The 26,129-nt window shown below is 33.3% G+C and overlaps 1 protein-coding gene across 2 annotated transcripts; it reads left to right on the top strand.

The window, feature by feature from the left end:
• The first annotated feature begins 1,077 nt into the window (after window positions 1-1,077).
• LOC102808191 (5'-3' exoribonuclease 2-like) lies at window positions 1,078-24,819 on the top strand. Of its 2 annotated transcripts, XM_085504246.1 has the most exons (32): window positions 1,078-1,333; window positions 9,242-9,315; window positions 9,851-10,024; window positions 10,454-10,523; window positions 10,709-10,798; window positions 10,921-10,993; window positions 11,116-11,166; window positions 11,637-11,654; window positions 11,835-11,909; window positions 12,322-12,368; window positions 12,579-12,629; window positions 12,743-12,799; window positions 13,221-13,300; window positions 13,896-13,953; window positions 14,261-14,347; window positions 14,570-14,614; window positions 15,196-15,253; window positions 15,359-15,414; window positions 15,647-15,696; window positions 15,897-15,984; window positions 16,220-16,375; window positions 16,636-16,731; window positions 16,834-16,906; window positions 17,148-17,225; window positions 17,385-17,485; window positions 18,566-18,661; window positions 21,241-21,354; window positions 21,980-22,102; window positions 22,185-22,338; window positions 22,928-23,006; window positions 23,464-23,514; window positions 23,623-24,819. In XM_085504246.1, the coding sequence occupies exons 1-32, from the start codon at window positions 1,202-1,204 to the stop codon at window positions 23,942-23,944; spliced, it is 2,877 nt and encodes a 958-aa protein (XP_085360372.1). In that variant the 5' UTR covers window positions 1,078-1,201; the 3' UTR covers window positions 23,945-24,819. The 2 variants fall into 2 exon arrangements, with proteins under 2 accessions (XP_085360372.1, XP_085360373.1); XM_085504247.1 differs by lacking the exon at window positions 23,623-24,819 and having other exon boundaries at window positions 23,439-23,484.
• Window positions 24,820-26,129: the final 1,310 nt, after the last annotated feature.

Raw genomic sequence — 26,129 nt, 5'->3', positions numbered from 1 at the left:
AAATCAGACAGGTGCTGTTGCTGTCCTATTATATGCTGCATACTTAATGAGATGAGCTGTGCAAGAGATATTGACAAGTCATTGGTGCTTATTATGTATTCAAATTTATTTTGCATTGTATCAGTTTTATCATTATTTTTTTATAGCATATATAACAATTTCTTTCTGTGCATTTGGTATTTTGTTCAAAACATTACAAAATGTCGTTTATCTTCGACATGATTGTCATCACAATGTTCACAGACCCGTTCATCAAATAAATAATATAAATTATATAAAATTGTAAAACCCCGTCATCAGCTAACATTCAAATTCAAATATCCAATATGAACTAGATGCTTGCTAATTGGATAATGTTGAACTATCTTCTAATTAAAATATAAAAATGAAACTAACGTTGAGGTCACATAACCATTTAATGATACTGATTGGATAATTTGAATTCTAATTTTGATTTATAAAAATGTATATTTATAAAATGTATATTTATAATGACTACAGCTTTCCCGACACAATTAGACAATAGGGTCACGTTCTTGGTGAATACACTTCCCAGAAGGACACAACTATATCCGATAATAATTTTCAGTGACGTGGTTAGTTTGACCATGGGCAAAATCGTATGACGATGTTGAAAAACTGTGACCCACTTTTCTCTAATTTGGACATTTTGTTCACGTTTACAACATTTTTGAAGTTTTAAAGCTGTCTGTGAAGTTAAAGAGGGGGAATCTTCACTTGCACATGTGGAAGCCGGCCATTGCGTGTTGTTGTTTACAAACGTCTAACCGTGAGCCTTTGCGTTTTTAGCATACGTTGTTATAGTCATTTGCGCATGTGACGACCCCACTCATTTTGGATGACTCGGATATATTAACCTTAATTTCATGGAAGAAAATTGTGATTAAAATAATTCACTCGCCCCAGTACGGCAGCACAGAACCAGCCATTCTGTACCGGCAGCTCAGAACCAGCCAGTTAGCGTAATGTTAGCGCCCCCAAGTTCCAGTGAAACTATGAGTTAAATTTCATAATACCTGGAATAGCACATACGTGTTAATTCAGACTATTTCGCGCGTTTTACTTACGTCAAATACACTACTCCCTCGTGCTTTAGACAAGATTAACGGCGATAATCAGGGCTCCTGGCCAGGTCCACCACTTTGTGTACGCTGTGACTGTATTAGGAGTTCATAGGTGCATGGTATTACTGAGCTCACCGAGTCACTGTGCTCATATTACGTCACGTATATATAAAATGGGAATTCCGAAGTTCTTCTCGTGGCTCAGGGAGAAATATCCTTCGATAGTCGACAGATATGTGCAGAGAAAAGTAAGTATATATATCAGGTATTCTATCGAAGATTCGCCGACACACATACACAAGAGTGGGGGCTGAGACAATAAATCGAACGAAGAAAAGCATGAGCTTCTCTGTAATTCAGTCGTGTGTAATATAAATCTTTGATAACGATAAATGTAAATATCGAAGGCAGGAATGACTGTGTCAGCGTGTGGAATGTAGAGTCAAACAAACTAATAAATAATGGCGGATTGTCTCAGCGATACTGACTGTAATTGAAAACCTGCGTAAATATCTAATAGCTGAAACGCTGTACCTGTCTGCGGTCCGTCCGGTTACTGACACCGTTACTCTCCGTGACCATTTTCTGTTCACTGCGAGAATCACGCGTTATGCGTGAAATTGAACGTAAAAACAGGACAAACAAAGGTCAAGTGGCGTCAAACATCGACAAACGCAATGTATTTGAGGGACATTTCCATGCTTAATAAGAGGGGGCAAGGGGGGTAGCTGGTACAGATTTACGGGAAATAAAAAGGACTTTTTACAATTTACAAGGAAAAAAAGACGTTTTTACAGTTTACAGTGAAAATTTAATTTTGCAGTGAATTGTGTCATCTAGTCGTTTTACAGTTTCGAAAATGTAATTTCCCTGGATTATTCTTTACGACTTTTTTATTTGGATGTAAATTCTTGTACGTACCGAGAAAAATGACACATTTTTACAGTGTACGAAAAAAATATTTGATTGACTACGATGTACGTCTAGCCTGTGATTACAGAATTACGGAATTTATTTTTTCAATTTACATTGTACGAATAAAAAAATATTGCAATTACGTTGAACGAAAATAACCCTTGCCCCCACCCCCCTAATAAGGCCCAAAAATAAATGTGTTGTTGCCCTCAGCGACCAACCGAAAAATATGAAATACGGGTCGCGTTTTTTTTTTTTTTTTTTTTTTAATAGACCCAAGTATTAAAAACTCACCATTTTAAGCAGTAAAACAGCGTTTTCTCTAAAAATTAACGATCCCGGACCGTTGTTTGATCCCCAGGGTCCCCGGGGGGATAAGTGGCGACTTTGAACCTCGGGTTCATCTGTATTTCTCTGACATGTCCGAATACTATGAAGTTTGAAGAGCAAACACGTCTTTTGCATTTGAGGTCATTTTGACATTTGCGATTCGACGGATAGTTGGTGCACAATATTAAAAATATCGCCGCACCAAATAATTTCTAAATTAAATAAAAACATTATTTTGAATAAAAAAACAATACGTTTATTTGTAGTAAATATAATTTTTAATACATGAAATTCACAAAATTGTATTGAATTTACAAAACGTGACATTTTATATTAAAACTCTCATCCGCTTACATCACAAACAAAACGGCGGCTTTTGCACGTTGTTTTAGCGCTGCCAGTATTCTCACTTCCGGGTTTGTCATCGTGTCTACGTACATGTGTACAGCGGTAGCGAACATGGCGAACACGGTATTCGAAAGCAATATTCCTCTGTCGAAGATCGGCCGGTCGATGTGAGCTACGAAATAAAGAAATTCGAGTTCAAAATCAAATTCGATTTTTGCGGCAGACGTTCGACGCGCGTCTTTCGAGACCTCGCAGTTGAACGAAAAATCCCCTATTATGGTCAGTAGTAGGGTCAATACGAGATGATATTTATGTTAAATAGTACGTGACTACGGGGTGCAGTTTGTACATTTATTGATATTAGCTCATTATAATAATTACACGATTCTTCATTATATATGTACATAATACTGTGGTACGAATTGTTTGTATATAATTAAGTGAATTATTAAACCTATTTGTATATAATAAACGATAGCTCATTATTTATATTCAAGATTAATTTCATTATATTATGTATAAACACATTATCATGTTATTGTAATAAGCAAATTATTTGTAATAAATACATAATTCTTCATTATATATTTGATATATATGTATATCAAATGTCATTACAAATTATAAGGTAACTTTAAATTTATTTTTATATAATTAAAACTGCATTTATATACAATTTTGATTCCCATATAATATATATGAATGAATTGTATTGTCAACACTATGTATAAATAATTTTCATTTGTTCAATTATATGATAAATATTGAAATATTATTTGCAAATCATGAAAAAAGCATACTCAAATTGTATATAAATAATTGTCATTAGACTTACATTATATGGAAATAATTTTCACGCTCCCTTTATTATATGTTTTGGTGGGTGAGATAGGGTTGCGTTGTATAGAGTAAAGTTCCAAGAAACAAAATCAAATCAGAGATCCATGAGGTCCTATTTATTGCAATACGTACATTGAAGTCAGAACAAAATCTACTTCCTCCAAACATCTGGTACAATACAGAACTGTGATTGGTTCAACTCAAAGTGAAAGATTCATAGCAAGCAGTAATTAGTAATAGTTACAGGGTTAAAGGTTATGAAAATAGTCGACGAGACCTATATTTAACTTGCAACATTAAATCAATAAAGAAGTTACAATGTAATACGATGTTATATAACACATGTAGACAGTAGAAACTAAAATCTGTAAATAAATTTGATATGTTGATCCCAATCTTCCCAATGAAATTGCTTGACAATATAACCACAAAAGTTTAAAAAACGACGTTATTTGAAAAGAGTGGCTCACAGTTGGTGTTAGCACAGGGGTGTCTATGGTTCAATTTTCAACCTTTTGCAAAATTCAATATGGTGGAAAAACATTTCTTTCCTATAGTGTTTCGCGCTATTTTTCAGACAAGTTACAGGCATCTGGTTTCACCGTTTACAAAATTATTCGCCACGATTCAATTTATATATCATGATGCGTTTTGGGTCTGGACAGGTCAAGGACTTCGTCTGTAAGTATACACGGCATCGTCGGTGTACAGACCGGACCTTATTGGCGCGGTGCAACCCTATTAACAAAATGGTTTAAAATGTAGAGAGTGTATATTTCTATAACTTAAGCCGGCTCGCGAGACTGGAAAAACAAAATACCTTCAGGCGAAAATTATCCGTCTTGCAAATCCTCAATTCCATGCGTAATAATAATAATCTTTATTGCATAATCGTTTCCTTATTTGGATATTGAGTCAGAAAAAGAAAATTACAATAAAGATGAAAAACTGAGAAAGAAACAAAATGGAAGCGCTAAAATTGAAAAGAATAAAAAAAAGAAAAAAAGAAATAGTTTATTTATTTAGGAACAGCAGGTAGTTTTTTGAAATGATTTTTTCTGGCACTGAAATAATTTTTGGCTGTTAATTGCTTGTTAGCATTGTTATCAATTTATTGGTATTTGTGTTGTTGCAATGTATTAAATTTATCTCCTTCAACATTTCAGTTCTCTCATTTTCATACAGCTTGCATTTCGTCTCCAATCTCATTTTGGTCGCAAGCAGTGCACTTTCTACCACTGCAAAGAGTTTGTTTGTATCGTCCTTTCTCTATTTCTAAATTGTGGGCGCTAATTCTCAATTTTGCTTATGCTGCTCTATGTTTTGCATTTGTTACTGTTGTTAGATAATTTTCATACTGGCAATTTTTCTTTAGCAGTTTATATGTGCGCAGCTTATTCTTTTTGTTTTTGTTGTTATTATTATTATTATATATTGTTATTATATATAATGAGGTAAACATTGTGGGTCTTCTGTGCAGATCGCGCTTCACTGTAACCCAGGCTACTTCTCTCCATTACACTAATTTGTACAGAACGTTATAAATAGTAATTCGTTTGTTATGATTGACGATCGAGAAACTTGCAGAAAAGTGAAGTCTTCAGGTACAAAGGTTAACTAGATATAGTTTAAAGGTCAAATTACTCTGATTGGATAACGTTCTTGCCTGTCATTAACATAAAAACTAGTATGAAAACACACTAGTTCCTGCTTTCACCTCAGAGGGCGCGGCAAAAACGTCCAGTCTGGGTGATTTCGCGGTTAAAGGGGATTTCGCGTTAACACCTCCATTTCGCTATTTTTTTATTTAATTTTAAATAAAAAAAAAATCGCCCAGACTGTGACAGTCTACATCCATCTCTATGCCAAGTCTGTATGCTTTATGGACTAGCGTGTTTTCATTCATTGTTTTTATTTTTAGCCAATATTTTATCATTTGTTCCATACTAGTCAGTAAAATAGGGTGTCTACCTAATTCTAAAATACATGCCAAATTACTGGCTTTACAGTTTACCTGTAAAATGTATTTGCAAAATTTGTTATGAATTTGTTCAATAGGTAGCCCACTATCAAAAATATCTTTTATATGTAGTACGCAGTCACTTATCCAAATTTCGCTGCAATAGATCAGGATAAATTTAACCATACTATCAAATAGTTTTAGGTATGTTTTGACTGGAATATTGTTTTCAGAGTTAAGCAGAGCCTCAGTAGTTTCCTGGTTCAGATTTATCACCTTTTTAAAGACCGGGGTGATAATTCCTAGATTCCAGGCACTTGGAAATTGGCCAGATTAGATTAAATAGCCTTTGAATTGCTTTAATAAATGTATTTCTGCCTGATTTTATCATTTCATTTGTTATGCGGTCATATCTTGGAGACTTTTTGTTTTTAAGAGAACCAATTGCTGTTTGTATTTCTAATTGGGAAATGTGTGTTATTCATATTATTTAATTCTTTAATTAAATTTTCCCTCATTATCATTATTATTTTTGCTGAGAAGTTTAAAATGTTCATGCCATTTTGTTTCGGGAACATATTCACAATCATTATTGTCTTGTCTACCTTTAAGTTCACTTATTAGGTTCCAATATTCACCAGGGCATGAATTACTCCTTTTATCTAATTTACTCAGTAGGTTCTTTTTATTTTCTCTGTCCTTTTTTTAACAAGTTTTTTTTTATATTTACGTTTCAAGGAATAACAGGTAGTTCTCAGCTCTTTGTTGAATAGATTAATGGATAGTTGTGTAGACATTTTATGTAAATCTATTTTAAGACTCGAACATATCAGGTCATTTGTGTACGATTTGGGATAATGTTTTATGTATTTTTTTTTGTTTTTTAATTTTACGTTTTTTTAAGCTTTTTCCAGCTGCCCTGTGGTAGATATTAAAAAAAATATCAGTAGCTTCATCTACTGCGTATGTGCCCACAAATGAAAATAAAAAGGAGGAGCAGTCTTGACATTTGCAACCACCACGCGGCGTTACTTGCGTGGGAGTGTCTGAAAAAACGACTACCATGGCAATGGTGGTCAAATTTGGTTGTGAATATGATAGAACGAGAATCAATTTATAGATTGTGTTTAATAACGAAGAACACACCAGTAAATGTAAATGACGTCTTGCAATGACTAAATGTCAAAGAGTAAATAAATCATTGTCTTTGTTTAAATGCGCACACACAGCCCCCCTTCAGCCCACAAAAATGACAAATCAATCGACAAACCTAGCCCACGTCAATGGGAGAGCCCCCTACCAATTTTCTTGATCCGTCAGTGTAACTTTCAATTATGGCACAATTCCAGAAATATATACAGTACTAGCGATAGGCGTGGTTGGTAAGGTTACGTGGGTGGGTATTTACATTTAGATTCGGTTTTACTACCACTCTTGTATACCGCCATGTAAGTTACCTGCAATGAACATGGTGTTACGTATCAACGTCTACAATGACTAATGTGATATTAGTTATACATATTTAAAAAGCGGTGGTCGCTGCGTTATGTCCAGTTCAGTGTTTGTTTACACGAAGCTTCGCTGCGAGTGGCGCCCTTCGCGAGCCTGTATCGCCAAGCAGATACGAGGTTTGGCAGCGAGACTAATAGTGCATGGCTGGAAAGGCCTACCTGCATCACTCAACACTCTTTCCAGACCAACAAATTTAGAATCATCTTTTTGTGCTGAACAAGAAAAAGGGTATTAACATTCATCATTTTGAGATCAAAATTGTGTATAATTAGCGTTTATAAGTGTACACTATAAGTCACCAAGAATGATATATCAAACTAATCGGCTCGATAATGTAAAATCTGACTAAATAAAAATGAAAATTATGAACATTGTCTGAACTTTAAAAAAAAAATGGCACTATTATTCCATATACATGTACATCACATAGAACAAATAGAATAACATGTACAAGTTCTGGATTTTCTGTCCCCTTTTTGCTTACTGCATAATGAAATGAACGCCGTAATTGTCTAGTCCTTTGATATCCGGATACCAATTTTGCAACAAACATCAAAGAAAGGACATATTAAGTGGGATTCAATTATTAAATATAATTATATATTACTAGAACTTATTTTAAGATACTAGTAATTATTTAAACAATAATAAACACACCCCAGCGCCATATTGGACGAGGAGATAGGTCTATTGCAAGATAATGTGTGAAGCGAAGCCAACGTATTAGCGCATCTAGACTCTTCTTCGAATCCAATATGATGTAATAGAGTGATTAATTCCATTAAGATTTCATTAAGATCACCGCCATCATAGTTAAACAAATCTAGTAAAATTTGTTTTTTGCTGCAAAATAAAGTTTGTTAACGTTACATATTTCCCGTAACTCGAAGTTCGGTTAACTGTTTTTAGCCAATTCAGCAATAAAATCAGGCATGGAATGAACAAGGAACTAGCTGCATCAACTGATTGCAGATTCACGCTATTTTAGGACCAGTTTATTGCTACAATATTTTTAAGTTCCATTTATCATTATTTAGTAAATAAATCACGAAACTATTTATTATATACGTAAAATACGTGTCGACCGACGATTGACATCGAAACGTTTTAAGCTTCGAACAAACTACTAGAGCCATGTGCGTCAGATTGGCGTAGAGAGTCATTATGGAATGTGTGTGAATGCTACCGAAACGAACATACAAAGTTCGAAATCAGTGAATGATCTGGTTTTCAAATATATTTGCGACAAGCTTAACAGCATTAAATATTCATTATACATCATGTCATAGATAGACATATATATTGGTTTGACGATCCTATTCAAAATGGCGGAATGGTGGCCATTTTTGTGCTAACAAATCATCAAATATCAAGTGTTTCTGGCATTTATGGATGGATTTCGTTCAAACTTGGAACATATATTAGACATTACACGTTTCTGATGCACATCATTTACTTTTCAGATTGGATTCAAAATGACTGTCTGGCGGCCATTTTGTTTTAATGAATGGGCTTCTAGACCCATATCTCCGACTTTTTTTGACTGATTATGTTCAAATTTTAAATATTCATTATACATCATGTCATAGATAGACAGATATATTGGTTTGACGATTCTTTTCAAAGTGGTCAAATGGTGGCTATTTTGTGCTAATGAAATCCTCCAATATCAAACATTTCTTGCATTTATGGATGAATTTTGTTCAAATTTATAACATACATTAGACATTACAGGTTCCTGATGCACGTCATTTTATTATTCAGATTGGATTAAAAATGGCTGACTGGCGGCGATTTTGTTTTAATGATTGGGCTTCTGGGGCCATGTCTCTTGAATGCTTTGACTGATTATATTCAAATTTTATATATTCGTTATACATCATGTTATACACCACATTTTGGACTCCCATGTGGGAGTCAATGGAGGTATTTGCGGTTAGATGCTTGGGATAAGCCTTATACATGTTCAGTTTATGTGCTAATATCTAATTTGCATAAATTAACAATTTATAGATACTCCACAATTATCTTGAGTACCAGTCATCCAATTGTAATGAAACTAAATACATAGTTGCTTTTGCATATTAAATTACACTTCCTAATATGCATAACTGTAATGTACAAAGAAGTGTTTACTTATTTATTTATTTATTTATTTATTTATTTATTTATTTATTTATTTATTTATTTATTTATTTATTTATTTATTTATTTATTTATTTATTTATTTATTTATTTATTTATATTGCAGCAGAGTGATGGGTTTGATAATTTATATCTGGATATGAATGATATAATACACATTTGCTGCCATTCAGAAAATGGGTAAGTGTTTGTGACTGTAAATATATTTACAATCTACCAAGTGCGTTTCAGTGCTATATTTGCACTTGCTATATATGTCTCTTACAACGAGGATTCAATTTGTTAACACTACAATTGTCTAATTCCTTGTTGCATCAATCCAAATGGTTGATAATCAGTTCAGTTCGACAAATGCATTGTGACATTGTCATACACTGCCTTTGATGACAGATTATTATTGATTCTACTAAGTGTTGTGTCACTAAATGACCAAAACTAATTATTGCAGGTTGCTCATGCTGAAGCCATTTAAGTTTGAACTTTTCTGATCAACTTCGAAATACACGTGGGAAGAATGACAATTAATTTGCATAATTTTTCACCTATGTAAATTTAACGATGTTTTTTTCCATGTACAGCTTTGCAAATTGTTAGAGCGCTTGAAAATAGTTTACCTTTGGCAGAGCTTTGCGTATAACATTATACTAAACAGACACAGTAAACTCATTTAAAGATCAAGATTTTGTGTTAATATTTTCTAACTTGTGTTTTTAAGGCCTCTGCCCATTAGCGAAGAAGAAAAGTTTGAAGGAATGTCTAAATTTATAGATACATTGATGGAAATAGTTCGTCCAAAGAAAATGTTGTTTATTGCAATGGAAGGAGTCACGCCATTTGCAAAAAATAATAACAGGAGACAAAAGAAATTCCTAAATTACAAGAAGGATAGGTTGGTAACCTTAAACTATTTTTTCATTTCTAGAATGCTATGTATTTTTTAGTATTTACTATTACGAGTCTGTTAAATGGATTAATCATAATCATTAACTCAAAATAAATTGTACATTGTATTATTGGCAAGATTTGTTTGTGGTCAACTAGCCTGCATACCCGTCGTTTGTACACATCCAACTGTTATTTTTGAAGGCATGTACTATCTTACTTTCATTAACATATCCAATGTTACGGCCATTTTAGTGAATTATATTAAGTTCCCAACTAAGATTTCTTTATACATGTATATCATATGTACTGTACTATTGCACAGATTCTTTAAATATAACATATGAAAGTTCTAGTTCAAGGTGTTCTTAAGCAAAGGGACAATGTTCATCAAATACATGTGACAATTGATGTATGGCTTGTTTGTATCATGCAGGGAAGCAGAAGCTGGAATAGAAAGAAGATCGGCAGATGAATTCGGATTTGACTATAATTCTCTTTGTCCAGTAAGCTGTTCTACTTGATTTTTCTAACACGCTAAACGTTCCTATTTAATTCATATTCTGGTTGTTGATGAATCTGAAGTTATTATTATTTTTAATTGTTGTAGTTTTATTATAATATTAGTTGTGTTCATGTATCCCAAATATCAACAGTATCGAAGTGATACGTTTGCTGTATGCATTTATAGGGCACAGATTTCATGTCTAGACTTCATGTTCACCTACGTGCGTACATTGCTGACAGAATCCGAACTCAACCTAGATGGGTTGGTATCAAGGTATGTTCAATGTATGACGTCATCTATTTATTCTACTCTAATCAATATGCTGAACATACGAACCACTTGGGATTTTCAAAGAACATTGTTATTTCAATTTTCATTTTCGTTTCTTTTTACAGGTAATCTTGTCAGATGCCAGTGTTCCAGGTGAAGGCGAGCATAAGATTATGGAAATAATCCGAAGCCAGAGAGGTATTATCAGTGTCAGGGTTTTTGATGGAAATTAATCGCTCATCCAGGCTCACAAAATGTATCGTTAAGTAGTTGATTTCATGTTGTGTAATATCTCAAATTCTTATTTCTTTCTACAACAGCAACACCTACACATGACATTAATACACGACATTGTATCCATGGCAACGACGGTAAGTAACGCTGACAGTGTGCTCTCAAATGTATATCTGATATGACTCTTTATTCATTATTACTATACGGTTTCTCATTTATGATGACTTCTAATAAAGATAGCCAAATGTCATATATTTCAAATCATAAAAAATCAAGTATTTCCGCAATTCCGGAACAGGATTTCGGCCATAATGGCATCTTGGTGTTTTTTTTAAATAAGATTCAAAATCAAGCATTTTCACTATTCTGAAACAGGATTAAATCAACCTTTAAACATAAGTTATACATCAGTCATGTTCTGATTCATAATTGTTGACTAGTTTCAATTTTGCACCCTATTGCACGACTATTGAATTGCATGACTTGGTAGTTACTTTGCTATTCCACTCAAGCAAGGGATGTAATAATGTTTGAGCAATGTTCGTATTGTCATGATTAATATATACATCATATTCCCATAATAAAATTCTCTTGTTGTTCCTGTTAGCGGATCTCATTATTTTGGGTGAGTACACAATTTTCTCATGCAAATAATGTAATATTTCTCCAGAGAAATAAGAGCTTGTATTTACCGATTCATTAGGATTAGATTTCGTCATATTTTTAGAACAATTATAACAATGAATGAGTAAATGTATTATTGTTTTATACGTGTATATGTGAAATGTATTTTCAACCATAATAGGTCTGGCAACCCATGAACCAAATTTCTCAATCATCAAAGAAGAAATACCTCTCTGTGATTGGTGCAATAAAAAAGGTAATCCTAGATTTAATTGGAATGATATTTTGAAAATAAATTAGCAATTGAAGATTACTGTTTATTGGCGAACCAAATAATTAATTAAATTTAGGCACATGATAGGTCATTGTTTTTGCCTTCAAAAATGTAAAAAAAACACGTGTGCGAAACTTTACAAATATTAATTACCCAGATAGCTTGTGGAAGTGGAAGTGAAAAATTAAAATTACTATCCCTAAAACAGATTCAGTTTCTATTCTTGTTGGAAGAACATCCTCAGACTGCAACTGTACACTTCTACATAAAATTCCCTGGTGATGGGAAGGCGTGGGTATGGTTCGAACAATTGCTCATGCGACCATGATCGTTGTGACATTATTTAGTTTGATAAGATGAAATGTATCAGTGTGTGAATATTGTACTATTGCAGGGCATATAGTGAGAGACTGTGAAAACGCACCGAGACAAGAACGTGAGGTAAATTAATTTTGTACAAATATTGCAATATATTTAACTAATACGAACTTTCTATGGATTATCACATCCTGTGGTGAACACCATATAGCACAAACATTGTATTGAACTGTATAATCATATACATAATTATGAGGACCTGTTTTAAAAAGTGTCAATTAGTCTAAAAGTCTAAAGTAAATAAGTACCACTTATAATACTCTCGTGTTTCAGGTTGTACAAGAAGAGAAGCTCATATTCGTACACTTAAAAGTCCTCCGAAAGGTACGTTTGTGTAATGTGCTGCTTTATGTAATATTCATGTTAATAATATCATGCGCTTAAGTATTGTACACCATATATTTTACAGTTCTGTACTTCGTTATTACTAATTACAGTGTCTTGAAAAAGAAATGTACGTATCAATCCTGGGAAGCGGAGTGCACAATATCAACGTGAGTAAACTCAATAGCAAAATCGACATCTTAAATATGTTTGTTAAGTTTGTCAGCTATATCTGTAAACTGCACGTTGCCTTGATGGACATTATTATAGTACTGACAAGTTGTGTGCATGCTAGAGAAGATTACATTTGTTTTACATAATCTGATTCATGTTCTGTGTGCAAACAACAGTTTTTTATTATTCCTCAGCGTCACTAATATGACTTCCACGTAATTCCTGTCAACAATATTGTACACATTGTGAATGAATCTTACAGATCCAATATCTTTGTATTTGTCAACTTCCGTCATGGCTATACACTTACCATACCACTGAGTGACGACCTCATGTGATGAAATAAGCATAATTGCTCCTAATTTCAAATAAACATTACTGGTATTCCAAGTTTACTTTTGTTGTTGTATTCTACAGAGAACTATTGATGACTGGGTGTTTTTATGTTGCCTCCTTGGCAATGACTTTTTACCAAAATTGCCTTCACTGAATATCAAGTAAGCTATTCCAATTATAACAATTTAATTACTTGAATTGTACTGATCAAGATCGAATAACAAACAAGTGGCAAAAATAAAACACAGTATTTTACAGCAAGGTATTAAGTACAAAAATTAACAAAATAAATATGCAACATAATGACTAAAAATACTAAACTCAATAAGATGAATAACTAAAGACATTAGACAAATTTGCCAAAGATTCCCAAACTCGTGCGGGTTTAGAACGTTAGCTTAATACCTAGGTATCTGGCCATGTAAACAAACAATATCTTTCAAACTACATCTCCCCAGAAGCTAATGAAACAATCATTTTGTTTCGTATGAATACCGGTTTTGTCGCCTCATTCTGCACCTTTTGTAATTTAGACATTTGGGCATTTGTTTCATCATTCTGGTTGGAAAGATATCCAAAACACACCACTTCTTGGGTGTGGATCTGTTAAGAATTACGACATAACATATATGGAATTTGCCAGTTTTACATATACCATTAATATATCTATATACATACATACACTAGTATGCCTAAAGTATAATACTTCCATATTTTCATATTACTAAATTAATGACTAATTTATTTCTAACCCAGAGAGGGGGCACTTGATAGGTTGGTACGTATGTACAAGACAGCTGTTACACACACCATGGTAAGAATACATTATTAAGTGCTCATTAATAATTTCGACTACCATTACATAAAAATGGGTTGAAACCACATGTAATATGAAATTATGGCACTCGTAAACACAAATACTGGCCACAAATCAACGTGATGATGCTTATAAAGCAGGCTTTATAATATCGTACTCTCAATAAGTCTAAAATGTCTGTCTTTACGCCAATAAGTGTTATACGCAATATTATATGTAAAGGTGTGGGATGGTGGTGTGATACTGACAACATCAATTGTGCAATTGGATTTACCAAATTAATGCAACAGTTTTATTATTTTAGATTAATGACCTCAAGTCTAAAATAAGAGAATTATCATTAGCATTGGATGGAAAATCAGAAGAAATAGACCCAGATGACGGAGACAAAGTAAGAAAATAACATGGGCATATCTCGTATATTAAAAATAATAATCACATTACAGCGTTAACCTCTATGCTCTATATCTCAAACTAAATAATAAAATGCAACATATAACAGGCGATTCGGCACGTGACATGCATAATTAAGCCTATATATCTAGGTAATGCTGTATTTTGTTCTCAGTCATTATGTGCTACCTAAACATGTATTTTCATAATGACTTTTAAGGTGACCCAAACGCAGAGTGTGAGAATAGACACGGAAGTAAATCAGGTAATATTAAATATTGCATAATATTTTTACAACCTAGGATACTCTCAGGAATATCTCAGTATTGCATTTTACTAAATCATTTTCATTGCCAAAACGAGAAGACTTTTTCATTATTTAAAATGTGAATATTGCATCATGTGGTTGGTTATTTGTATTAGAGCAAATATATTAATTAGAGTTTGGTAAAGTTTGGTATATAATGTTGTGGGAGGCCATACAATCTGGAATTATAAGATGTAGTTAAAGTTTTATATTGCAGGATATCTGGCGACACTAGCATCATAAACACCAAATACTACTAGTAACACCGGGTGGAGAGAAACGACAAGTCCCTGTTGTCACCAATGACGCTTACTGTGAGCTTAAAGGAATAATAATATTATTATGATTGTTTCCCCAATACGCACTGCGCAATCATAATATTAGTTTCCAGTCAGTGTAATCACCATTAGTAACTACACCGAATAACTGTTTCGATCCGCTTAGGTGTTACCAGTAGAAATGCTTGATACATGAGTGAATACTATAAATTATAGTAAGCTTTGTATATATTAGTAAGAATATGTATTTATTTTCCATAGCGCTACCTTACAGATAATGGAATTGTGAATTTACACATGTTACAGATGATACTGACAGGTGAGAAATATACATACCCTTAAATTAATTTGATCCATGTTTTTATAGCATGGTCCAATAAGCTGCATTTATAACAGTTTCTAACATAATTTGGTTTGCACTCAGAGCTAGGAAAGGAGGAGGACGTCATATTCAGAGAGAGGCGTCAGAAGAATGAAATGGTGGGTAGTAGAAACAACCGATATGAGCAGAAATGACGAACATGAAAACTCCATCAACAATCACACATTAAAAACTGACACTCAATATAGCAGAAAATATTGTTCGGGGAAAGTCATTAGATAATTGATAATATTCTCTTTACTCAATATTTGACGCACATTTTTGAATCGAGATGTATAATGCTGTGCTGTTATTATTATAGAAAATGTACATTAAATTTATTTTTTGCAGAATTCCAAGTACAAATGTGAGATTCAACACGAGTCAGAAGACAATGTAAGGTAAGATTGAGATAGTGACTTAGAAGTACATTCATCGATATCAGCCATTATTTATATTGTACAGCAAACAAAACAGACACTTTTAAATTTAAAACTACAAGTTATCATAAACATTAGCATAAAGAAGAGGTGGAGGTGCATTTATTATATGACATTAGTAAGAGCATTCACAAACGTGTTTCATACGGTTTAATTGCCAGGCTAGGTATGGATGGATGGAAAGATCGATACTATGAATACAAGTTTGATGTGTCACCATCACATGAACCTGAATTTATAAACAATTTGGTGAGTTTTTATGTTCGATAGTAATAATTATTCAAATTTTAATTGTCACATGAATGAATTCAGTGGTTGTGTAGTAACTTGTAATTAATATTATTGCAGGATTACGCGATTGTGTTAATACCAATTTGGTGAATTTAAAGATATAGTTATTCATTTCAAATCTACTTAAATAATTAGATTCAGTGCTCTATCCTGTATCAATCATCTTATATTGTTGCTACGCTTCATATTACAGGCTGACTCTTATGTAAAGGGTCTATGTTGGATATCAATGTATTATTTTCATGGCTGTCCATCCTGGCAGTGGTTTTATCCATACCATTATGCTCCATTTGCTATGGACTTCAAAAATATTACCCATCTACAAAATGACTTTGAAGTCGGCGAGCCAGTAAGACTTTTTCTTGTCTTTTCATTGGATTAGTTGAGAAGCTAATTCCATGTAGTATACAACAGTCACTGTATCAGTCACACTGGATCACTTATGCTAGCTATAATGGTCAAATGCAAATTGAAACCTAGGGTCTATGAATGAACTATTATTTGTTAAATATTTGTGTAAGAACTACTAATTGTGATGCATGTAAATGTAATTCCAGTGACATTCTACAAACGTGGACTGTACAATAATCACGTTGTACTTGTTTACAGCTGAAACCGCTTGAACAGTTAATGGCGATATTACCACCTAGTAATGATCATTTGTTACCAATAACATGGAGACCTTTAATGATCGGTGAACCTGGTGTGAGTTTATACAATATATGATATTCTTCAATTATAATTTTCTTTTGTAATATATATGAAACACATTAAATCCTGATTACATAAGTTATTCTTATTTTGCAGGATTCTCCTATTAGAGATTTCTATCCTGGTGACTTTGAAATCGATTTGAGTGGTGAGAGATATACAAGCCAAGGTACAAATACCTGTCATTTTAGCATAGGGCGTAACACAACGGAATGACAATCATAATATATATTTATATGAAATGTAGTTCAAGACTATCAGTTAGTACTATCCATTTCCATGGGAACATAATAGAAAAGGGGAGAGCACTAAGTGCCATGTTTAGATACAATAATGGTCATTCTAATTGATGTGCATGTAGACATGCTAATACGAACAGGGACAATATATCATACATGTTAACATTTCAGGTGTCGCGCGAATTCCTTTTGTGGATGAGACGAGAATGAAAAAAGCACTAGAGGGTCTACAACTGACAAGAGATGAAGGTAATGTTAAACAATGTTGAAACGTTTTGTCAGTGAAGCAGTTCATTAATTCTGCATTCAATAATCAAATAATATAACATTTGCTAAATGGAATATTTCCAAGCGTATCATTCTACATAGTATTTTATAACAACTCTTTATATGATTTCCCTGTTACAGAATGCAGAAATAGGTTTGGCAATGACGTTGTGTTCTTAGATGTAACCCACCCGGCGTATGTATTTTTTAAACAATTTGGCAACAACAACGACGATGATGAGGTTTGTGCTCAAATACAATTGCTGTAAATAATCTACAGTATAATCTTCAAAAAGATTTTTTTAACGTTTGTATTAAACAATGAATATATCCTATGAGCTATATTTTGCGGTCATTGTTTCTCATTTATATTGAATTACAAATAACACAACACAGATGTACACATAGTTGTTTTTGTGTTTCTTGTTGTGTTGCTACGGGTCCGCGAATCGCATAACGTGACTAAACACAATTAATGCAGTCGTGAATGGATGAAATATTATTTTGTTTGGAATTACGTTCAGTCCTTTTAGAGTAGTTGCTAGTGTCACTGTGGGCATGGAATTCAAATTACGGGTGCTCTTACTGTATTTGCTAGTGTTGCTCTGGGCATGGTATTCAAATCACAGGTCACATTAGGGTATATGCTAGTGTCACTGTGAGCATGGTATTCAAATCACAGGTGACATTAGTGAATATGCTAATGTCACTATGGGCATTGTATTCAAATTACAGGTCACATTACTGTATATGCTAGTGTCACTGTGAGCGTGGTATTCAAATCACAGGTCACATTAGTGAATATGCTAGTGTTGCTCTGGGCATGGTATTCAAATCACAGGTCACATTAGGGTATATGCTAGTGTCACTGTGAGCATGGTATTCAAATCACAGGTGACATTAGTGAATATGCTAATGTCACTATGGGCATTGTATTCAAATTACAGGTCACATTACTGTATATGCTAGTGTCACTGTGAGCGTGATATTCAAATCACAGGTCACATTAGTGAATATGCTAGTGTCACTGTGGGCATGGTATTCAAATCACAGGTCACATTACTGTATATGCTAGTGTCACTGTGAGCATGGTATTCAAATCACAGGTGACATTAGTGAATATGCTAATGTCACTGCGGGCATGGTATTCAAATTACAGGTCACATCACTGTATTTGCTAGTGTCATTGTGGGCATGGTATTCAAATTACAGGTCATATTAGGTAGTGTAAGTTTTCTAGCAATATATGCCTTATCATACAAGTTTACAGATTGGTGTGGTAAAATGTTTTTAATGTACTATACCATTGTTTTTTTCCCAAGGGATGTGTAGTATTAGATGCAGATAAATGGATACTTGAACAAATAGAACACCACGAAAGTGAACTTCATTCGCGACTGTATACAAAGGAACTAGAGGTAATGCAATACTAATTATAATATATATATATATATATTATAGTTTTATATTTTCGCTATATAGTAGATAATATTTGGCAATTGCTGTCCTAAGAAACTATTCGAAATAGGTAGACGTTTTGAGCAATGGTTCTTTATTGATAGCAATGGAAAAAAATATTTAAGGTACGCAAGAACACGCACAACTATAAAATGGAAATATAGCTGCAAGCAGCGATTACCGGCTTTGGATGCTATGCCTGCGTTAGCGCTGAAATGCATTCATGCAACAGAGTTATGGCATTACACGTCTGTAATATCTAGGGTAATGGAGACATATACTGCGATTCGTTTACTATATACTGTAGGCAAATTGATCACAATGTATGTCGATCTAGTCACAGCATGGTGAACTGATTACACTATATGAATTATATGACCACATATGGTCATTGAACATCTTAGCAATTTCTCTGTTTCAATGCTTTCAATATAGCGTTATTTTCATATCTCTAACTTCAATAGTGACCAAGATATTATAGATATGCATATTTAATGAGTTCTATGACCATATATAGTCATTGAACATTTTAGCCATTTTTTTTATTTCCAATGCCTTCAATATAGCATTGGTTCAATGTTTGTACTTGCAATAGTGCCTAAGGTATTGGGGAGATGCATATTTAATGAGTTTATGACCATATATGGTCATTGAACATTTCAGCTATTTCTCTTGTCCAATGCCTTTAATATAGCATTGGTTTCATGTTTGTACTTGCAATAGTTCCTAAGATATTAGGGATATGCATATTTAATGAGTTCTATGACCATATATGGTCATTGAACATTTTCGCAATTTCTCTAGTCCAATGCCTTTAATATAGTATTGGTTCCATGTTAGTACTTGCAATAGTGCCTAAGATATTAGGGACATGCATATTTAATGAGTTCTATGACCATATATGGTCATTGAATATTTTAGCGTCTTCTCTTGTTCAATGCCTTTAATATAGAATTTGATCTATGTGTATGCTTGTAATAGTGCCTACGATATTAGGGATATGCATATTTAATGAGTTCTATGACCATATATGGTCAGTGAACATTTTTGCCATTTCTCTTGTCCATTGCCTTCAATATAACGCTATTTTATGTTTGTACTTGCAATAGTGTCTAAGATATTGGGGAGATGCATATTTAATGAGTTATATGACCATATATGGTCATTGAACATTTCAGCTATTTCTCTTGTCCAATGCCTTTAATGTAGCATTGGTTCCATGTTTGTACTTGCAATAGTTCCTAAGATATTAGAGATATGCATATTTAATGAGTTTTATGACCATATATGGTCATTGAACATTTTCGCTATTTCTCTAGTCCAATGCCTTTAATATAGCATTGGTTCCATGTTTGTAATTGCAATAGTATTTGAGAATTTAGAGACATGCATATTTAATGAATTCTATGAACATATATGGTGAACGAATATTTTGGTCAATTCTCTTGTCCATTGCCTTCAATATAACGTTAGTTCCATGTTTGTACATGGAATAGGACTTGAGGTATTAGAGACATGCATATTTAATGAGGTCACATGACCATATATGGTCATCTAATACGTTAGTCACATCTCTTATCCCATAGCTTCAATATTGCACTGGTTGCATGTACCTATCTGTATAGTGCTTGAGATATTTCAAACAGAATGTACAGGGCCCTCCCACCTTTCCCATGATGCTTTACAGGATACAATAAAAAAATATGAAAAAACATTCTAAAATCATTTTCTAAAAAACGGCTCATCGCCTGGAGAAGCCGTTTGGAAAAATAAATAATATGGCACTTGATCTTTCAAACTTACGCAGGGTTAGTGGATTAGTCAAAAATTATGTAAATGAGATGCAAAACAAAATTTCCGACAATTCTAGCAAAAAAATGTCCTGTGGCCGCTAAAGTTTTTTTTACTGAAATTTGTAGCCCTTGTCCCACTACTGCTACCATAAAAAACTGGAAGCACTCAGACCCTCAGAAAGGTGTGCAATTCGGCATTGAAAATTTCGCCTTTAATCCAAGATGGCGGCCGAATGACGTCACATATCAAAAATCGGAACTTTGACGTTTTAGAGAATTGCATATAGATTATGTCTGTGAAGTATCAGGTCAAGTGGGTAACCCGTCTTTGAGAAGAAGAGTTTTAAAAAACGGCAGATTAAAAATAATAATAGTAGTAGTAAACATTACATTAACAATAGGCTTTCGATGCTGAAATGCATCGAAAGCCTAATTACTAAAATATTTCACAATATATCATATATACACCCACTAGGTAGTAATCACAAGGAATGTGTTCGACAGTTTGTAAATTCCATGTGGTTCATTAGAATTACATCATATTTTAATTTGTTGTTTGGTGTATATTTTGAGGCACATGTACATTAACATGTATAAGTGGTAGTATTATCTTAATAAACAGTGATACTTGCTGTGTTGGAATTATATGCTAACAGTAGACAATAAAAAGTACTCAAATTTATAATGTCAAATCCGTTTACATTGCTTGTAAAGTTTTTATGTTTTCTATTTTGTATATTTTACAGATTGATTACTATGCCCGTGCGCAGCGACTTGAAGAGATCCCGCTTCTTAAAAAAGATTATGAGAAGTTTGTATTGATGGAAAGAGAAACCTGGGATAAAGAAGAAGAGAAGAAAGTAAGTGCAGTCAATTACAATCAAGGTATATCACATGCACTATGTGATGACTTTTATCCAAGATCATATCTAACATCTCAAATATGGTTGATTTACTATTGTCTTATTAAAGGGCGGTGGTCGTCGCGCTGCATCCTCTTCGATATGGGACTCATAGCGACGTATACAACGCGCGTAATATACATTTACATGATATTCGAACACGCGCTGCGGGACGACCACCGCCCTTTAAGAGTTGTATAACATTAACATACACATTTACAGATTAAATGCGTGAGAAACCTGGAACATTATTTTCCAGTTGCCCCTTTTGGCAACTTAACACTTGCTCTTTTGCATCTATATTAATAATACTCTTTGTGTTTATATATAGCTTTGAAATCATTTTATTAGTACATATATCATTTGTATATTTATAATACCCACAGTGACATTATTTAAATATTTTACTGAATGAGCTAACACAAAGTGGTTTTTATTTATGAAAATTAATGGCATTCCACTCAATAATGTGTTTGTATATGTTACTCGTATATATCACAAGTATACTTTTATGTATTTACATAAGATGCGGTTATAATAGTTGTTCTATTTTGTATTTATTGTGGAATATTTGATATTCTAGGTTCAAAATTTGAAAGAAGTGTGGAAATTAGCCAAATTAAACAGAAATCGTTTGTCACGGATGGTGGCCAGTAAAGATGAATTTGTAAAAGGATTGACCCACGCCAGAAAGTGTGTATACAAGGTATTTGAATTACCTGTTAACTCTTAATATTAGTCGCTTCAAGTAACCACTTCAAATACTAATATAAGTTCTATGATCCCAGGAAAAACTTGCAATCTTCAAGACTATGTATGATAATGAAAAGAAAATACGACTTGAACAGCGAAAAGTCGACCGTAAAGAAGACCGCCGACAGAAGTGGTTGAAAGAAAAGAAAGAGGAAAAGCAGCGTAAACGCGATGAAGAAATAAAAAGAGGTATCTATCACATAAAATACTTGCATATCATTGTGCAATGTTTTAAGCCATATATGATATCTGGACGTGATCACTATTTAAAGTGCAGAATTCTTAATAAGATTCTTGTTATTTCTTTGAGCGAAATATGTCAAAGAAATTAAAGCATATTTATAGGTGAAACCCGAATTTGTTTCCATCTATCTATGACTTTGTGATTTCCCAATAGTGTTAACATTCTATAAGTCTTTTTAATAATAAATTTGTCAAAATACATACAACTAAGTTTCATAATTCACAAATCTAAACCACAGGAAATGACTTCTTGTGTGCTAACCACAGCTGTAAGCTATTGTGTTATTTGTGCATTGTTGTATCGTTGACTTTTTGAATTCGTGTGATGAAAAGTTACAACTAAATATTCGAACAATTTTGAAAACAGATAATATTAGGATTAATCAGTACACCTTTTGTGAGTGCAACATTAATGACTGAATGTCATAGACCACACGTCTTTCATTAATGTTATACATGTGTAGTTAGTTTTCACGTACAGTGTCCCGTACGCTCGTAATTATTTCATTTTATGCGCGTCTTCATTATCTCTCAGTAAAACAGGCCAAAGACGAAGAAGAGTATAGAATCAGAGTTGCCAAGGCGAACGCACAAGCTGCAAAACAAAAAGCTAGGTAAGATGTGACATTGATCATTGCTTTGAAATTGATTCCAGTCCAAATGAAAATTATATATATTATGTCTTCTTCATGCTATCAATATTAAAATTATTATCAAATTATAATATAATATGCATTCTATGTTGCAATTATTTCTTATTTTTCGCGGTGATATGTGAAAAAGGAATAGTTATATACTATTTGATAAGAATCCTAATATTGTTAAAATATTTAAAATATTACTTTTAATTCAGTGAATTGCCCGTTTAATAATAGTTTCCTTTATATACGTATTGTACACGTGCGCAATAACATGCTCTGTAATGCAAAAATTCGTAACTGCAAGTAGCATTACATATATACCGAGTTAATTATAAATATTGGTCTCATGTCAGCTGCAGAAAAATTGAATGAAATCAGTGAAAAGATGTATTACACTTTTGGTAGGTATTTGTTATGTTCTCACCTACAGAGATGAAGAGATTGAAAGACGAAATGCTACACGTTCACGACAGTCTTCAGTGTGAGTATTAAGAATGTTTAAATGATTTTAAACAAAATGTATATAAATTGTGCATTATTGAAACTAATCCTCAATTTGTAGCTTATGACAGTAATTGTGTATTTTCAGTTCAGACGATCGGACCACTGACAGCTGGAGACGATCGCGACAGTTTACACCTCAAGATTCCAGGGCCAATTATAATACACTTCGTCCACAATATGACAGTGCCTATAATCATAGTTGCCCAACACCACGTTACCAAAGTACTAACAGTACTCGGGGATATCGTGGCTCACGTTACCAACGTGATGATAATCAACCACATAATTGGAGAGAGGGAGATTCAAAACCGAGTGAACACAAGACATCATCTTCAAATTATAACCGAAAAGCCGGAGATGTGGACAAGGATGGTGATGGTGGCTGGATAACTGTTTCCAGACGATAGACTTGAGAGATAAATCATTTAGTGCGTTAATTCCATGATTTAAAAATAACATCTTTAGTTTTAATTGTCGCAAGAACAGCGTGTTTATATTGAAATATATGATGAATTATTGTACATAAGTTTAATAGGTTTTTTATAGTATGCTCTGATTGAATTCATATATTATCTAACTTCATACACTGTTGAATTATCCCAGTTTACTTATATTATGGCAATTACCTATGTTGAAAATAGTTCCTTGAAAAAAGTGCACAAAATACTATATAATTTCATATTGGAGGGAGTCGACCGAATTGCAAGAAAAACAATAATAGGCAGGGTGGGCAAGAGGTATAGGGAAGGTTGATCTGTATGCAAGAAAACAAAATACAAAGAATATTATGGCTAAAACATACAATAATCAGAGAGGCAGATCATGCATGGAAATACTTTGTAATAGAAAAATTAAACAAGCTAGGTGGGGAAAAGTAGCAATGTAACTCTTCCACCATACTGTTTCAGGTGAAGTTCACTGAATTCATGACGGACTGTGATTACGTGAACAGAAAACCATGGTATACAAAGTAATGTAGATCGGATTCTTTGGAACAACAAGTCTATTTTATTAGGTTAAAAACCAAAATTTTACTAAATTAGAATTAGAATTTGTGTCAGATTTGTATATCGATGATGATTTGAAACAGGATGGATGGATGAAATGTACAAAATGATTCCAAATTCATCAATTGACACAAAAAACACAGGTACCTGGTAAACTGTGTGCTTTTCCTAACACACAATTTGTAATGGATTGCTTAGAGTGTCTTATCAAGAAATGTACACATTTATTGAATGCCCATGAAAATAAAGAAATTACAAAAAATTGATACACTTAAGATTGTATTGTTGAAGTTATTATAGGATAATATATTGTCTAAAACGTGTTCGAGAATATCAACTTGCAATATAACAAATTATTATATGTTTGATAAACTATTAATGGTTGCCATGCCCAGTGTCTTGTATTAAGGAACAACGTCATGCTCAACAAATATGCTCAAGTAAATTATCTAATTTATTTTATTTTGTGTAAAAATAAAAATCCAGATTTTTGACAAATACATGATTGTGTTTTAAAAACCAGAACCAAATGATAAGAACGCACTTTTATAATCGTTACCCTGATCAGTCTATAAGACAAACTTCCGCTGAAAGTAGCCAGTATTACGATAATCAGTAATACCTTTTCACAATTTAGTTATTTCAGGTTATATGGAATAATTACCAAAGACTAAGATTCTATATATTTATCATTTCTAGAAAGTTTTCGACATTCCGCGGGGTTGACGTAATCAACGTTTACAATGAACCTTTCGGGCAGTTAAACTGAAACATTTTATTTTTATTGGTTCTGTGAACATCCAAGATTTTAATGACAAAATGTTCATAATGATTCTCCAGAAAATGTGTACATTAAAAACCATTCAACTTACGCATCTTACGCATCTTACTGACGCCTAACAGTTCTATGTGATGATAGATGATCACAGTAGTTATGTATATACATGTACTACCGAACATTACTCTACTTACTAATTTGCGTAGTCTGTTGAATCACGCTCACATTTAAATCGTTCCGACACAACACTGAACAAGTATTGGTTACCCGCCAGAGATTATCTTATCCATTCAAGTTTACCGACAAATTTGGAATCGAAACTAGATCTCTGATACATCGGGGAACTACAAATGTCGTACAATTGTTAATGTATTGTCAGCAACTTTGAAAACAAGTCCCCGTTTGTATTTTGGGCACAAGATAACGCATGAATACCGAGGCGATATCCAAAATATCGACCACCGCTAAAGTATGATATTACGAATATCGCTGAGGTAGCAATATGATAATTTAGGTACATACACCTAATTTTTGTATATGCATCAACTGTAACCGACAATAATATTGGATCATTGTCAATACTGGTACATTACGTAATACTTTTCAAAGACAAACAATAAGCTATTTATCACATTAAAATTGACCACAACATCACATGATATGCATATGCGCTCATCAAAAGCCTTGGGAAAGCGTTGATGGTGCCAAATATATATGTCCGTGTGTCCGATAGGGCTGGGCATGTCGGAGATGTTTAACCTGCATTTTTAAAAATAAAGTGACCATCAGTCGGTTATTTTGAACCCA

This window comes from Saccoglossus kowalevskii, chromosome 10 (genome assembly GCF_978046115.1).
Source record: "Saccoglossus kowalevskii chromosome 10, keSacKowa6.1, whole genome shotgun sequence".
In the NCBI taxonomy this organism is placed as follows: Eukaryota; Metazoa; Hemichordata; class Enteropneusta; family Harrimaniidae; genus Saccoglossus; species Saccoglossus kowalevskii.
This window is presented reverse-complemented; position numbering and strand designations above follow the sequence as displayed.